The following is a 15,776-nucleotide window of genomic DNA, read 5'->3' on the forward strand; positions in this document are numbered from 1 at the left end:
AATAGTGAATAATGTCCATGGCTTACGTGCTCTGCCCTTAAGGACAACAAACAGAAAGATGGCAATTGCAGTTTTCATCTCCTCTAATTGCAAGAAACACGAGACAGAAGGTGGGAGAAACGGTCACCTTTTTAGTCAACATTGACTCATCCTCCTGCCAAGAACCAAACTGGTAGAGCTGCCTCAGGATCTGTCATCAGATCTGCTGAGAGGGGAGGGACAGGCGGCTTCCAGCATAAATGTGGGAGCTCTGGGCTTAGAAAGACACCTTGAGAGCGGACCTTTTGTAGATTAAATCTCAATACTCAGCCGTCTCTCAGCCATGAAGACCGCTCTCTCCTTCCTGTTGGTGGCAGTCCTGTGCTCCCTTGGTAAGTGTAATTCTTATGCTCAGAGAATGGGGGTCAGAAGACATGGGTCTAAATGTGCCTCTCTTTAAATAAATAACCTCCTGGACTCTGTGATGTCTGTGAAAGTGTCGGTCATAGAGAGCCCCCAAGCAGAATAAAACATGCAGCGGGCTGGGGACAGTCCTCACACCACTAAAAGGGATGAACAACTGTAGAGGTCCAACTCCCTCTTGGAATTGGATCATTGCTGTAGGTGCACTGAGTATTTCAGAAGCACCCTAATAAAACATGTTATGTTATTTATATTTATATAGCGCACGGCTACCCATAGGCCTCCCAGCGCTGCAGACGGAACAGTGAGAAGTAGACTTAGGGATTAAGCCTTGAATAGCCAAGTTTTTAATGCTTTCCGAAAGGAAAATTCATGTTTGATGAGGCGAAGGCTGAGGGGTAAAGAGTTCCATAACTTGGCCCCACGGTACGCCAGAGAACTTCCACCCCATCCAGACGTCTTTACTCTGGGAATAAGAGCCAGGGCAGCTGTCGAGGACCTAAGCTGTCTCGCAGGTGTGTCATTCTCTTGGGTGGAATAATCATTTGAAATGATAGATTCTGTAAAACAATGAATTAAACAATCCTTTGAGTGTTGACCCTATAACTATGCACATCACACTTGTTACATATACGGATTAACCCCTACACTGCTAGGCCTTCCCCATACGTGCTTTTTGGGGGGTATTTGGGGTGGTTTGTGTTGAGGCCCTGTGAGAAAACAGGGCTGATTGCAGAGGCCCCATAACTTTTTGCCCCCATTTTCCACTTTTTGCTGGTGTTTTCCTGACTCTGATGGTGCCCTGGGTACTGCTAACCAGTCCCAGGGCCTGTGCTCTGTGTAAAATGGATATGCAAATTAGGCTAATTATAATTGGCTAAGTTAACCTACCTATAAGTCCCTAGTATATGGTAGGGCATGTAGGTTTAGGGACCACAGCATAGGTGGTGCACACCTAGGTGCACTGCTGAGGTGCCCAGTGTCATTTTAAAAGCAAGCCTGCCTTGCTGGCTGCTTTTAAATTAAACTTATATGCAAATTCGACTTTGGAATTAAAGGTACTTCCAAAGTCTTAAACTACCTTATTTTTACATATAAGTCACCCCTAAGGTGTGCCCTATGTGCCCCTAGGGCTGGGTGCCATGTAACTATAAGCAGGGACTTTATAAAAATAGATTTATAAGCCCTGGTGAGGTAAAAACAGCCAAATTCGTTTTTCCCTCATTGAAGTAAATGGCCTTCATAGGCTAGAATGGGCAGACTTTATTTTAAATTTTAAAGTCTCCTTAAATGTTACATACCAAGAATTTGGTATCAAATTGATTGTTGTAATAAATCCCACAACTTCCAGTTGTTGGATTTAATATAACTTGTCCAGGTAAAAAGTTTAGACTTTACCTAAAAAGTTGCCAATTTAAGCTCTGCATTGTTTTTGCTGCTGTGCTCTGATTGGCCAGCCTGCAGCAGCTTCTGCCAGGCTGCCTTGATGAGGTGTGAAGTGGCCAGGCTTCACACAAAGGAATCTGCTTGGGGTAGAGAATCTCCCCTCGGCAGATGGTGAGGCAGGAAGGGGGAGGGCTGCCAAACTGGTCTTCAAAGGCAGAGAAGGACATTTGGAGCACCCAGCAACACCCCCACATCCTGCAACCCCAGACAATTAGGTGCCCCTTTGATTAGATTAGGAGAGGGCAGGAGAGGGGTGTGTTTATGATTTTTAGCCACACCAGTGGGTGGGCTCAGCCAGATGTAACCTCCAAAAATCTGATTCATCCATGTTGGATTTTTAGAGACTGTTGCCTTCTGGGATGGATTTTTGTCACACTTCCCAGGAAGTGGTCATCACAGGGGGACGACTCTGTCCCTGATTGGAGAACCAGGGCCCCCCTGCTTTTCACCCAGGAGCAAGGATAAAACTGGCAGACCTGCACCCACACCTCAGATCCCCTCCAGAATTCAACAAGAAAGGAACTAAAGAAGAAGAAGGACTGCCCTGCTGGACCCCTGGCCTGCACCTGGACCCTGCACTCAGAAGGACTGCACCAGCTGCACACTTGGGCTTCACCACAAGAAGGACTTTGCCTGGCTTCAACTGGTTCAAGGAGGGACTCCCTGTTTGCTACAGGTGAAAAATTGCTAAACCAGAGTCCCCTGCACCAACTCCTGAAGAAAGCGACCAGCTGACCACTGTCCAGTGGCCAAAAAGGAGTTTGCGCCAGGTGCATTCTGGGAGTTGAAGTCCGCACCCCCCCAAGGACCATCACAGAACTTCTGGACCCTTGGGGTGAGCTGTGGACCCCAAAAGAACCTTAAAAGAACATCTGGGTGAAGCCCCAGAAGTTTGGAAAAGATTTGAGAATTTTTGGAAAAAAGCTCCAGAGAGGGACCGACCCGCCGCGGAAATTCTAGCCGGCTTGCCTCAACCGCGACCCGGCCTGACTTCGTGGTTCGTCCCGGTAAAGAAAAACATCCAAAAACGAGACTAAGTCCGAACGTAAAAAGTTGACCGGGACCTCCCAGCCATCGTATCCGAGAAGGGCTCCATGGACGTCGGATCAAGATCCAGGTTTACCCCGGTCGAAGGATTTTCATCTCGAAAAAACGACTAAGTCCGAAGGTAAAAGTCTCCACCGAGGAAACCCACATTGCGTATCCGGACAAGGGCTCCAGGAGTTCGGATTCAACTGGCAGGTTCGTCCCGGTGAAGAAAAACTTCAAAATAAAGACTAAGTCAGAAGGTAACTTTCTAACCGAGGCCTCCCGCGACCTGTAGCCGAGCAGGGCTCCATCGCGGTCGGCCTGAAAGTTTGACTTTGCCCCGGTCGAGGTGCAACCAGATGACCCGATTGGCACTTTTTGTTTCTAAGAGCTAGAAAAGTAATAATTCTTTAAAAATTCATATCTCCGGTTCCCCTGAAACGATTTTAATAGTTTTTGTGTCATTTTAAAGATAACAATATAAACTATTTTTATAAATTGGTTTCGGATTTTTAAACTGTTTCCTGTGTTTTATTTAATTACTGTTTTGTGATATTTGAATGCTTTACACTTTGTCTCCTAAGTTAAGCCTTGACGCTCGTTGCCAAGCTACCAAGGGTTGAGCTCGGATTAATTTACTGAGACCTAACTGTACCTATGTGGAGGTTAGTGGCTTGTTGCTAGGTGTAGGTACCTACCTGCCCTACCAATAACCCATTTTCCAACATAATTGGAAGCAGCGACGGGATCCTGTACTTGTGTTCAATATCACGTTACAGTTTTAGGTAAAACAAATTAAAAATCCTTTAAATTGTCCTAGTGCAAAAATTGTTTTTAATTTTTAATTTGGATTAATTTCAATTATTGAATTTTTTTAATTTTTCTAAATTCTTGTTTCCAATTTTTGCAAAAAGTTTTTGTTGACACAAAACTAGGGAACCATGGAGCTTGATCTGGCTAGCCTACCCACACTGACAGTAGTCCAGCTTAGGGGGTTGTGTCTTGAAAGAGGGTTGCCTGCAACCACTGATCTCAGGAAGCAAATCCTGATTAAATCCCTGACAGCATGGGCTGAGGCCCAAGAGCTAGGCACAGAGGAAGCTCCAGAGGGAGAAGAAAAAGGGGAGGATGCTAACTCTAACCTCTCAGGGGAGGGAAGGCATCTGAGCCCAAGTGAGGATGAGGAAGAACGGTCCTCAGTAGATACAGTCACTAGGGGCAGACCCAAAGCTAGTGGTGGGAGAGGGGTCCTTTCAGGAGGAGAGAACCCATCCATCAGAGAAAGAGAGCTGGAGGCCCAGCTAGCATACATAGCTTTGGAAGCAGAGAAGCTGGCCCTAGAAAAGCAAAAGTGGGCATACAAAGAAAAAAGAGATGGAAGCAGCGATAAAGAAGCTGAGGTGTCCATGGGTGGGGGAGTTTGCCCCAGATTACCCAAGGGGGTGGTTCCTGCTTATGTAGAGGGGGATGACATAGATAAGTGGCTGGAGGCCTTTGAGAGGGCACTCCAAATGAGAAGGGTTAGGCCTCAATACTGGGGTTCCCTTTTGTGGGAGTTGGTCCCCAACTCAGGGAGGGATAGGCTTCTGACCTTAAGGGGGGAGGAGGCAGATTCATACCCTAGTATGAAAAGGTGCTTATACAAGAAGTTTGGTCTGACCCCAGAGCAATATAGAATGAAGTTCAGGGACACCCAGAAGGTCAGTACCCAGTCTTGGGTTGACTTTGTGGACATTTCACTAAAGGCACTAGAGGGCTGGATTATTGGTAACAAAGTCGATACTTATGAGGGGTTATACAATCTGATCATGAGAGAGCACATCTTGACCAATTGTATCCAAGAAAGGTTACGCCAGCATCTAGTGGACTCTAAGCAGACCAACCCTAGAGAGCTAGGGGAGGCAGCTGATGAGTGGTTGAGAACCAGGGTGGTTGTCAAGTCCCAGGGGGGAGACTCCAAGAAGGGGGGGACAGGTCCGGAAAAACCTAAGGAGGGAGGTGGTAAGCCCACCACAGAGACTCCCTCTGTACCCCAGAACCCTAAGAAGGAGGAGAGTAAATCCCACTCCCACTCTGACAAGCAGAGACAGGGAGACCCAGGGTTAAAAAAACTCTTGGACAGTAGGGCTTGCTTTGACTGTCAGCAGACAGGTCACTTCAGAGGAGATGCAGCCAGTCCAAAGAAGGTGGTTAGCACTGGGCTGTCCAGTGTAGCCATAGAGGAGGATTCCTCAGATGATGAAGTCCTCCTAGCATTGAGCTGGGAGACAGGACCAGATGGTAAGCTGGTGATCCCTGAGGGTGGGAGTAGGCACTTCCACCACATTCAAGTGAATGGGATCCCTACCACTGGCCTGAGGGACACCTGTGCCAGTCACACTATAGTGAGTGACCGGTTAGTGACGCCAGACATGTATGTCCCAGGAAAGACAAAGAAAGTCAGGATAGCCACAGGGGAGGTCACCTCCAAACCTGTAGCCATAGTGCCCCTAGAGAGGGAGGGTATCCTTGACTGGATTAGGGTGGTAGTCAGTGCTGACCTCCCCCTAGATTGTATCCTGGGCAATGACCTCCCAGAGGTGAGTCTGGTCACAGATGGGGTGGTCGCCCAGGGCGCCCCCCCAAACCAAAGTCCTGGGGAGTCAGTCCCTACAGTTAGGAGACAGGGGTCCCCAAGAAAAGGAAAGAAGAAAAGGAAGGGTAGGCCACTCTTAAAGAGAGTTCCAGGGAGCCAAGGGCCTTCTGCCCCAGTAGGGGGGGAGCCCAGAGTTGGCACTGGTGAGGCCTCACCTGACCCCAAGGAAGTCCTGAGTAGTCAGGCAGGTGTCCAGATGCAAGGTGTTGCCCCTGCACTGACAGAAGGGAGAGTGGAAGGAGGGTGTCTGCCACAGGAGGTGGTAGCCCCCCACTCTAGACAGCAAGAGGGGTGCCAGGACCCCAAAGATGCCCCTAAAGCAGCTCAGCCACCTGTCAGTGGAGAGCTTAGGGTGTGGTTCTGGGTACTGACAGCTGTCAGTAGCCTCTGCTGGGTGCTAGCCTTCCTGGCAGCACTGTACTTGGCCTGGGAGGCAGACCCCAGGGCCAATAGCAAAGTAGGCCCCCTGACCCTATTGGTCATGGTGGGGTTGCTCAAGTTTTGGGTGACCTCTTTGGGTAAGCTAGGTGTTGCCCTAGCAAAGTTTGGAGTAGGGGAGGTGGGCACCTCACTACCCAAGTTGGCAGAGAGAAAGGAGGAAGACCCCCCTAGAGGGAAGTTTCAGTTTGAGTTGGGTCCTTTTACTGTTGGGATGGCTTCACTACCCATAGGGAGTGACCCTGACAGGAGGATATAAGGCAGAGTAGGCCCTGCAAAGGGACAGCTAGTTTTCTTCACTGTCTTCCTCGCCTAACAAGCCAGGAAGACTCTCCCAGGGTTGGGCTGAGTCTCCTGGGCGTGTGGGCTGGGGGGGGTTGTGTGAGAAAACAGGGCTGATTGCAGAGGCCCCATAACTTTTTGCCCCCATTTTCCTCTTTTTGCTGGTGTTTTCCTGACTTTGATGGTGCCCTGGGTACTGCTAACCAGTCCCAGGGCCTGTGCTCTGTGTAAAATGGATATGCAAATTAGGCTAATTATAATTGGCTAAGTTAACCTATCTTTAAGTCCCTAGTATATGGTAGGGCATGTAGGTTTAGGGACCACAGCATAGGTGGTGCACACCTAGGTGCACTGCTGAGGTGCCCAGTGTCATTTTAAAAGCAAGCCTGCCTTGCTGGCTGCTTTTAAATTAAAGTTATATGCAAATTCGACTTTGGAATTAAAGGTACTTCCAAAGTCTTAAACTACCTTATTTTTACATATAAGTCACCCCTAAGGTGTGCCCTATGTGCCCCTAGGGCTGGGTGCCATGTAACTATAAGCAGGGACTTTATAAAAATAGATTTATAAGCCCTGGTGAGGTAAAAACAGCCAAATTCGTTTTTCCCTCATTGAAGTAAAGGGCCTTCATAGGCTAGAATGGGCAGACTTTATTTTAAATTTTAAAGTCTCCTTAAATGTTACATACCAAGAATTTGGTATCAAATTGATTGTTGTAATAAATCCCACAACTTCCAGTTGTGGGATTTAATATAACTTGTCCGGGTAAAAAGTTTAGACTTTACCTAAAAAGTTGCCAATTTCAGCTCTGCATTGTTTTTGCTGCTGTGCTCTGATTGGCCAGCCTGCAGCAGCTTCTGCCAGGCTGCCTTGATGAGGTGTGAAGTGGCCTGGCTTCACACAAAGGAATGTGCTTGGGGGAGAGAATCTCCCCTCAGCAGATGGTGAGACAGGAAGGGGGAGGGCTGCCAAACTGGTCTTTAAAGGCAGAGAAGGACATTTGGAGCACCCAGCAACACCCCCACATCCTGCAACCCCAGACAATTAGGTGCCCCCTTGATTAGATTAGGAGAGGGCAGGAGAGGGGTGTGTTTATGATTTTTAGCCACACCAGTGGGTGGGCTCAGCCAGATGTAACCTCCAAAAATCAGATTCATCCATGTTGGATTTTTAGAGACTGTTGCCTTCTGGGATGAATTTTTGCCACACTTCCCAGGAAGTGGTCATCACAGGGGGACGACCCTGTCTCTGATTGGAGAACCAGGACCCCCCTGCTTTTCACCCAGGAGCAAGGATAAAACTGGCAGACCTGAACCCACACCTCAGATCCCCTCCAGAATTCAACAAGAAAGGAACTAAAGAAGAAGAAGGACTGCCCTGCTGGACCCCTGGCCTGCACCTGGACCCTGCACTCAGAAGGACTGCACCAGCTGCACACTTGGGCTTCACCACAAGAAGGACTTTGCCTGGCTTCAACTGGTTCAAGGAGGGACTCCCTGTTTGCTACAGGTGAAAAATTGCTAAACCAGAGTCCCCTGCACCAACTCCTGAAGAAAGCGACCAGCTGACCACTGTCCAGTGGCCAAAAAGGAGTTTGCGCCAGGTGCATTCTGGGAGTTGAAGTCCGCACCCCCCAAGGACCATCACAGAACTTCTGGACCCTTGGGGTGAGCTGTGGACCCCAAAAGAACCTTAAAAGAACATCTCGGTGAAGCCCCAGAAGTTTGGAAAAGATTTGAGAATTTTTGGAAAAAAGCTCCAGAGAGGGACCGACCCGCCGCGGAAATTCTAGCCGGCTTGCCTCAACCGCGACCCGGCCTGACTTCGTGGTTCGTCCCGGTAAAGAAAAACATCCAAAAAAGAGACTAAGTCCGAACGTAAAAAGTTGACCGGGACCTCCCAGCCATCGTATCCGAGAAGGGCTCCATGGACGTCAGATCAAGATCCAGGTTTACCCCGGTCGAAGGATTTTCATCTCGAAAAAACGACTAAGTCCGAAGGTAAAAGTCTCCACCGAGGAAACCCACATTGCGTATCCGGACAAGGGCTCCAGGAGTTCGGATTCAACTGGCAGGTTCGTCCCGGTGAAGAAAAACTTCAAAATAAAGACTAAGTCAGAAGGTAACTTTTTAACCGAGGCCTCCCGCGACCTGTAGCCGAGCAGGGCTCCATTGCGGTCGGCCTGAAAGTTTGACTTTGCCCCGGTCGAGGTGCAACCAGATGACCCGATTGGCGCTTTTTGTTTCTAAGCGCTAGAAAAGTAATAATTCTTTAAAAATTCATATCTACGGTTCCCCTGAACCGATTTTAATCGTTTTTGTGTCATTTTAAAGATAAAAATATAAACTATTTTTATAAATTGGTTTTGGATTTTTAAACTGTTTCCTGTGTTTTATTTAATTACTGTTTTGTGTTATTTGAATGCTTTACACTTTGTCTCCTAAGTTAAGCCTTGACGCTCGTTGCCAAGCTACCAAGGGTTGAGCTGGGATTAATTTACTGAGACCTAACTGTACCTATGTGGAGGTTAGTGGCTTGTTGCTAGGTGTAGGTACCTACCTGCCCTACCAATAACCCATTTTCCAACAGGCCCCCATACCTTTGTGTCCACATTAGCTATCCATTCCAAATGTGTGTCCTTTTTTCCAACATCCTGGGGATTCTAAAGCTGTCCCGGGTTTGTGGATTCCCTTGTACAGGACCGAGAAAGTAGCCTAATTACAGCTAAACATTGGGTTTTTCAGGAAAAACTGGCAACAAATGCTGCAGAAGAAAGCATCTGTTTCTTTTTATTACCTGCAAATGGCATTAATGAAGGGTTTGTGGTGCTACAATCACCACATACCCAGCCTTCAGCAACGGCAGACTAGAATCAGAAAACCAACATTTTCAACACAGTTTTGGCATTTTACTGGGACATACCCCATTTTCTTATTTTTTATGCTTTCAGCCTCCTTCCATTTAGTGTCAGAAATGGGAGTGAAACCAATGGTGGATCCGAGAAGGCTATACATTTCTGAAAAGTAGACAAAGTTCCAAATTTAGCAAAGGGTGTGTAGATCCTTCAAGGTTTTCTTATAAAAAAGTACAAATTGAAATAAAATAATATTGAAACTGAGATAAAAAAACAGCCATTTCTGTCTATGTTTTCATCTATAACTTTCTGAACTATGGCAGATTTTCAAAAGCAATACACAGTTACGTCCGTGGACTCTTCTGGTTGTGGGTATATATAGGGCTTGTACGTTCACCAAGAACCAAAGGTACCCAGAGCCAATAACTGAGCTGCACCTTGCAATGGGTTTTAATTGTGTACTGGGAATACAGCAATCCAATTAGTAAAATTTAAAGAATGAAAATGGGTATCCAGGAAACCTATGTATTTCCTAAATGGGCATATATGGAGTTTAGAAGCAGTGGTTATTTGCACATCTCTGAATTTGTGAGCACCCTTACTAGCGTGTGAAGTAGAGGGCATTTCTCAAAGTGACTTCTTTCTAACACGCTGTCTTACATTCGGAAGGCACAAATGCAGAGAAAGAGAATTTGAAATAACACGTATTCTGCTATTCCGTGTACCCCCAAGTCTCCCGATAAAAATGGTACCTCACTTGTTTGGGTAAGCCTTGTGCCTGAGACAGGAAACGTCACAAAACGCAGTGTGGACATATCACATTTTGCCACTGAAAGGAGAACCTTTTTTTGCAATGTGCATAGCTGTGGATTTTGGGATCTAGCTCAGCTGGCACCTAGAGAAATCTAGCAAATCTGTACATTTTTTAAAACTAGACACTCAGGGAAATCCAGGCAGGGGTGACTTGTGTGGCTCTCAACACATTTCTTTATACAGAATTCCTTGCAAACCTCAACATTTGTATAAAAAACACATTTCCCTCATATTTCTGTTATGGAAAGTTCTGGAATCTGAGGGGAACCAAAACTTTCTTCCACCCAGAATTCCCTCAAGCCTCCCAATAAAAATGGTACCTCACTTGTGTGGGTGGGTTTAGTGTTCGCGACAGGAAATGGCCCAAAACAGAACGTGGACACATCACATTTTTCCACTGAAAACGGACCCGTTTTTTTCTGCAATGTGCCTATCTGTGGATTGTCGGCACTAACTTAGCCGGCACCTACGGAAACCTAGCAACCATGTACATTTTTGAAGTCCACACACCTAGAGAAATACAAGATGGGGTGACTTGTGTCGTTCTCAGCACATTTTCTTACCCAAAATCCCTTGCAAACCTCAAAATATATCTCAGAACACATTTTTCTCACATTTCTGTGATGCAAAGTTCTGAAATATGAGGGGAACCATATACTACCTTCCACCCAGCATTTCCCCAAGTCTCCTGATAAATATGGTACCTCACTAGTGTGGGTAGGCCTAGTGCCCATGACAGGAAACGGCCCAAAACGCAACGTGGACACATCAAATCTTTCCACTGAAAACTGATTTCTCTTTTGCAATGTGCCTAGCTGTGGATTTTGGATTCTTGCTCAGGTAGCACCTACGGACACCTAGCAAACCTGTACATTTTTTTAAAGTAGACACTTAGTGGAATTCAGGATGGGGTAACATGTGTGGCTCTCACCACAGTTTCTTACCCAGACTCCCTTGCAAACCTTAAAATGTGTCTAAAAACACATTTTCTTCACAGTTCTGTGATGGAAAATGCAGAAATTTGAGGGGATCCACACATTTCTTACTACTCACCATTCCCCTGATAAAAATGATACTTCACTTGTGGAGTTGGCCCACCTGCCTTCGACAGGGAAAGGCCAAAACATGTCAAAATTGAGGGGGAACCAAAGAGGGTACAAAGGGGCAGGTTTTTTTCATACATTTTTAGGATGACTGCTGTGCGCACCCACACAAAGGAGGTATCACTTTTATCTGGAAATCAGGGGGAATTCCGGGTAGGAGGAAATGTGTGGCTTATTTCTGTTTGTGGAAGAATGTGGCACAGGGATTCAAGAACAATTTGTGATTTTAGTCACCTTTTGAGACTTGCAGAGCACTGTAAGAAAACCTTTTTGGGACCACGAAAGTCACGCAATCCGGTACTCCCCTGGGTGTCTAGTTTTTTAACATATCGAGACTTGGTAGTTTTTTCCTAGACAAGAAGTGAGCATGCAACCAAGTCTCTTACTTCTGTGATGTCCCAAACACTCACTAGTTGGTGGCATGCTTTATCATTAGGGTCCATCTGAGACACGTAGTATGTCGGGGGTGTGATTCGATGCCTGATTACAGCAGAGTAGGTTTTTTCCATGATTGAAATTCCCAACTGAGAGGAGACGTTACAAGTGCCAACAACCCAGTGATATCTTGTAGCACAATGCTACTAAAAGTAGCAAGGAAGTCAAAAAAATAAAAATAAACAATACTGCAGATGTAAAGTTTCAGACTAGTACATGAATCAGCTGAAAAGACCCATTTACGGTCACATGCTAATGGAAACTTATAAACAAATACATAACAAATAGAATACGTCCTTAGCTACATACACTTTCTTTGCATGCACTCTGGCTCACAAATTAAAACTGGCCCCACAAGCCAAACAAAACCCATCTTTCTTATGCACCCCAGACTAACAAATGGAACATTGCCCCAGCAGTGAGGCACACTAGCTACTATTTAAGGATACAATAATTAGCCACTAGGAAAGATAATAATCTCAATGTTTATAACAAAACCAATGCTTGCCTTTCACTCACCTTGTCCTTATATGTACCACACTCAAGGAAAAAGAGCAAGGAAACCCCAAGAGTAAACCAGACGGCATATGCAGACATTCAGATTTACTACAAAACAACTGACAGACCCGCGTATGGGCATATTATGGAGATCTATAAATGAATAGAATACATCATAATCTACATAGGTTTTCTTTGCATATTCTCTGACTCATAAAATAAAACTGTGCCCAACAAATCAAACAAAAAACATCTTCCCTATATAGTCTGTGCAACTAAAGGGAAAGGCGACCTAGCAGTGAGCTACACAAACTACTATATGGAGAACATGATAATTCATCATTAGGAAAAAAATAATAATTGTATTTTTGTTTTTCATTCACGTTGAGCTCCATATGTGATACAATCCTACTAAAAGTAGCCTGAAAGCCCAAATAGTAAGCTAGACTGCATACGTAAAGTTTCAGAATTAGTACATAAATAACTAAAGGACACATTTATGGTCACATTGTTATGTAAGCCAATAAACAAATACACAACAAATACAGTAGAGCCACTGTATGCCACCCAGTATATGTCACTCCACTGGATGCCAATCCACTGGATGCTATTCCACTTCATGTCATTGTACTGTAAAAACTATGCATTGGTGGGTGATTGTGATTGTGATTGTGAGGAGTGTATGGCGCTACCTGTCAATTCTCAGTAGTATGCTTGTCGATTCTTACTCCAGAAAATCCAGATGGTGCACTTATAGGAAACCCCTAACTCCTACTGCTCAGTGACCAGATCACTGATGAAACTGTTCATGAAATGTAAGGCACACATCCAACAAATGTCTGCTTTAAAGTCCATCTTTAATCGTTGTTTCTTGAGTTCAAATCAAATATTCCATCCATGTCTTGCTAGTTGCCACCAATTGCCGCCAACACGTGTTTCGTCAGGGGTGTTCCCCGTGACTTCGTCAGGGCTGTTGAGTCCTTTCTGTGCTGTTATGATAATATAATTAGTGTTCCATTGAATTTCATTGCTGTTCTTCTTGACTTCTAATGCCTCTTGTTGCATTAACCTCTTTTTTTAAACGGTAATGGTACTCCGTAGTGTTTCTATCTCAATGTAGTATGGAGCCATAATATCTGAATTTCGGCGTCTGTTCGTCTGCAGCGAGTACGCTTGCTGTGTTATTGTCTCAACACTTCACTTTACTCTATCCCACTGTATGCCACTGCACTCTACAGCACTTCTCTGTATGCTATTTCGCTGCGTGCCACTCAACTGTACGCTACTCCACTCTGCACCACTCCAGTGTATGACACTCAACTCTAGGCTACTTCATTCTACACTATTAGATTGATCCCCACTCCAATGTACTGCACTCCAGTGTATGCTATTACACTCTACCCCACACCAGTGTACACCCTCCAGTCTAAAACAGTCCATTATACACCACTCACTGTATGTTACTCCCCTATACACTATTACACTCTACGCCACTCCACTGTACAACATTCTGCTCTACACCACCCCACTCTACGCTATTACACTGTTCATGATTCCACTCTACACCAGTCCACAGCATGCTGTTACACTCTATGCAACTCAACTCGGCACCTCTTCAGTGTACCCTACTTCACTGTATACTATTGTGCTATATGCTACTACAGTAAATTCTATTCCACTCTACGCTATTCCACTGTATGCCACTCCACAGTATGCTATTCAATTCTGTGCCACACTAGTGTACTCCACTCCACTGTATCCTATTACACTCTATCTCATCCCAGTATACACCACTCCAGTCTTCACCACTCAACTGTACACCACTGTACTCTACATTACTCCACTAGGTGCTATTTTCGTCTTTGCCACTGTACTGTATGCCAATCCACTCTACGCTATTCCACTGTGTGTCACTCCACTATAAGCTACTCCACTCTACGCCACTCCATTATACAGTAGTCCATTGGACGCCAGTCTATTCCACGCCACTCCACTCTATGCTATTCTTCTCAATACTATTCTACTTTATGCTGTTCTACTTTATACCACTCCATTGTACTTCACTTTATGCTACTCCATAGTGCACCACTCCATTCCATGCTATTACTGTACGCAACTTCAACCTTTGCCACTCTACTGTACACAACACCACAGTATGCTATTACACTCTACTCCTCCCCACAATACACCACTACATTCTAATCCACATCACTGTATGCCACTCCAGTTTGCAGTACTTCACTATTCCACTTTATGTCTCTCCCCTGTATTGTACTCCACTCTATGCCACTCTAGTGTACTCTCTGCTATGATATATAACTCCACGTGACTCTACTCCACTGCACAAGACTCACTCTATGCTGCTAAACAACAATCTACTCTACACATCTCCACTGTTTCACACACTACTGTACTCCACTCTACAACACTCCTCTACACGGTATGGCACTCTCTGACATTACTCCTGCCGCTATTCCTTCGCTCCACAGTACAGTACTGTACTTTATGCCACTGTACAACATTCGACTCCACTCTACTGTACGATATTCTACTCCACTATCTGACACTGTATGCAACTCTTTGTAGACCACTGCTCCCCACTTTACTCTACTTTACTCTGAAGCATTACTCCATTCTACAGCACTACTTCACTGTACACCACTCTACCCTACACCACACACTTCCTTTATACTCTATAACACTGTACGGCAATCCACTGTCCCACACTCTACAACACTGTACTGTACTGTACACCACTCCATCCCACAAAAATCAACTAGAATGTATGCCACTGTACTCTACTGTACTCTACATAACTTTTCAATAGTGTATGACACCCCTCTACAGTCTGTAATCCAATTTGTGACACTTTACTCAACTGCATGCTATGCTATTTCACTCTGCTGCACTCCACGCCACTGTAGTCTACAACACGCCGCTCCACTCAATGACACTTTACTCCATGCTACATTAACCCACTCCCGGGTACTCCACTCCACTATACTCCACTCTAATACACTTTATCGCAATCTACTCCACTGCACTATACTCCGCTCTATGCCGCTCAACTATCGAATACTCTACTCCACTGTATACAACTCCACTCTACAACACTTATTACACTCTATGCCATTCTATGCCCATCCACTCTATGCCACTGTACTACACTATATGACATTCAACAACACACCACTTAAATTCTCTGTACGATATGCCTCTCCACTATATAACATAGCACTCCTCTCTATAACACTCTCCTACACTGTACTCTGCAACACTCTACTTGATGATACATCATTCTTTGACAATCTTCTTCACCCTACTACACTCTCAAATTATCTGCTCCACTTTATGACAGTCTACGACACCCTACTGAACTGGTCGACATGCTATTCCTCTGTACAAATCTCTGCTCCAGTCTACAATACTTCACTCCACTATATGAGACACAATGCTACTACACTATGTAACACTTTACTGCAGTGTATCATACGACACTACACTCTATTCTACTCCACTCGATTACAGTCTATAATACTCCAGTTTAGAACAAAATACTTTGTAGCACCCTCCACTGCACTGTATGACACTCCACATAAAAAATCTCCACTTGCGACGCTGGACTCTACACATTGGAATATATTTTTATTGAATATAAATAAATAAAAACATTGAAATTCGATGAAAAAATTAAAGGTTAAAGCTTAGTTATAGTTAGGAAAACGTATGGTCGAATGGCAAGTTATAGTTAGTTTTGTCTGTGAGCTGAAAAAAGTGTGTAACGAGGTCTGCTACTCATAATAATGTTAAGGCGGTGAATGAACTGTAAATGAAAGTTATA

At 45.0% G+C, this 15,776-nt stretch overlaps 1 protein-coding gene across 4 annotated transcripts in view; it reads left to right on the forward strand.

Annotated features, from left to right (window-relative positions):
* The first annotated feature begins 245 nt into the window (after positions 1-245).
* The window catches only part of LOC138257912 (mucin-like protein 2), a 625,312-nt gene continuing 609,781 nt past the window's right edge, over positions 246-15,776 (forward strand). For 3 of the 4 annotated variants that reach the window (XM_069205907.1, XM_069205908.1, XM_069205905.1), the window contains exon 1: positions 246-371. In XM_069205907.1, coding sequence (XP_069062008.1) covers positions 323-371 — 49 coding nt within the window. In that variant the 5' untranslated portion in view covers positions 246-322. The remainder of the gene's footprint in view (positions 372-15,776) is intronic. The other variant, XM_069205909.1, reaches the window with a different exon arrangement.

The sequence above is a fragment of the Pleurodeles waltl genome, chromosome 2_1 (genome assembly GCF_031143425.1).
Source record: "Pleurodeles waltl isolate 20211129_DDA chromosome 2_1, aPleWal1.hap1.20221129, whole genome shotgun sequence".
NCBI lineage: Eukaryota > Metazoa > Chordata > Amphibia > Caudata > Salamandridae > Pleurodeles > Pleurodeles waltl.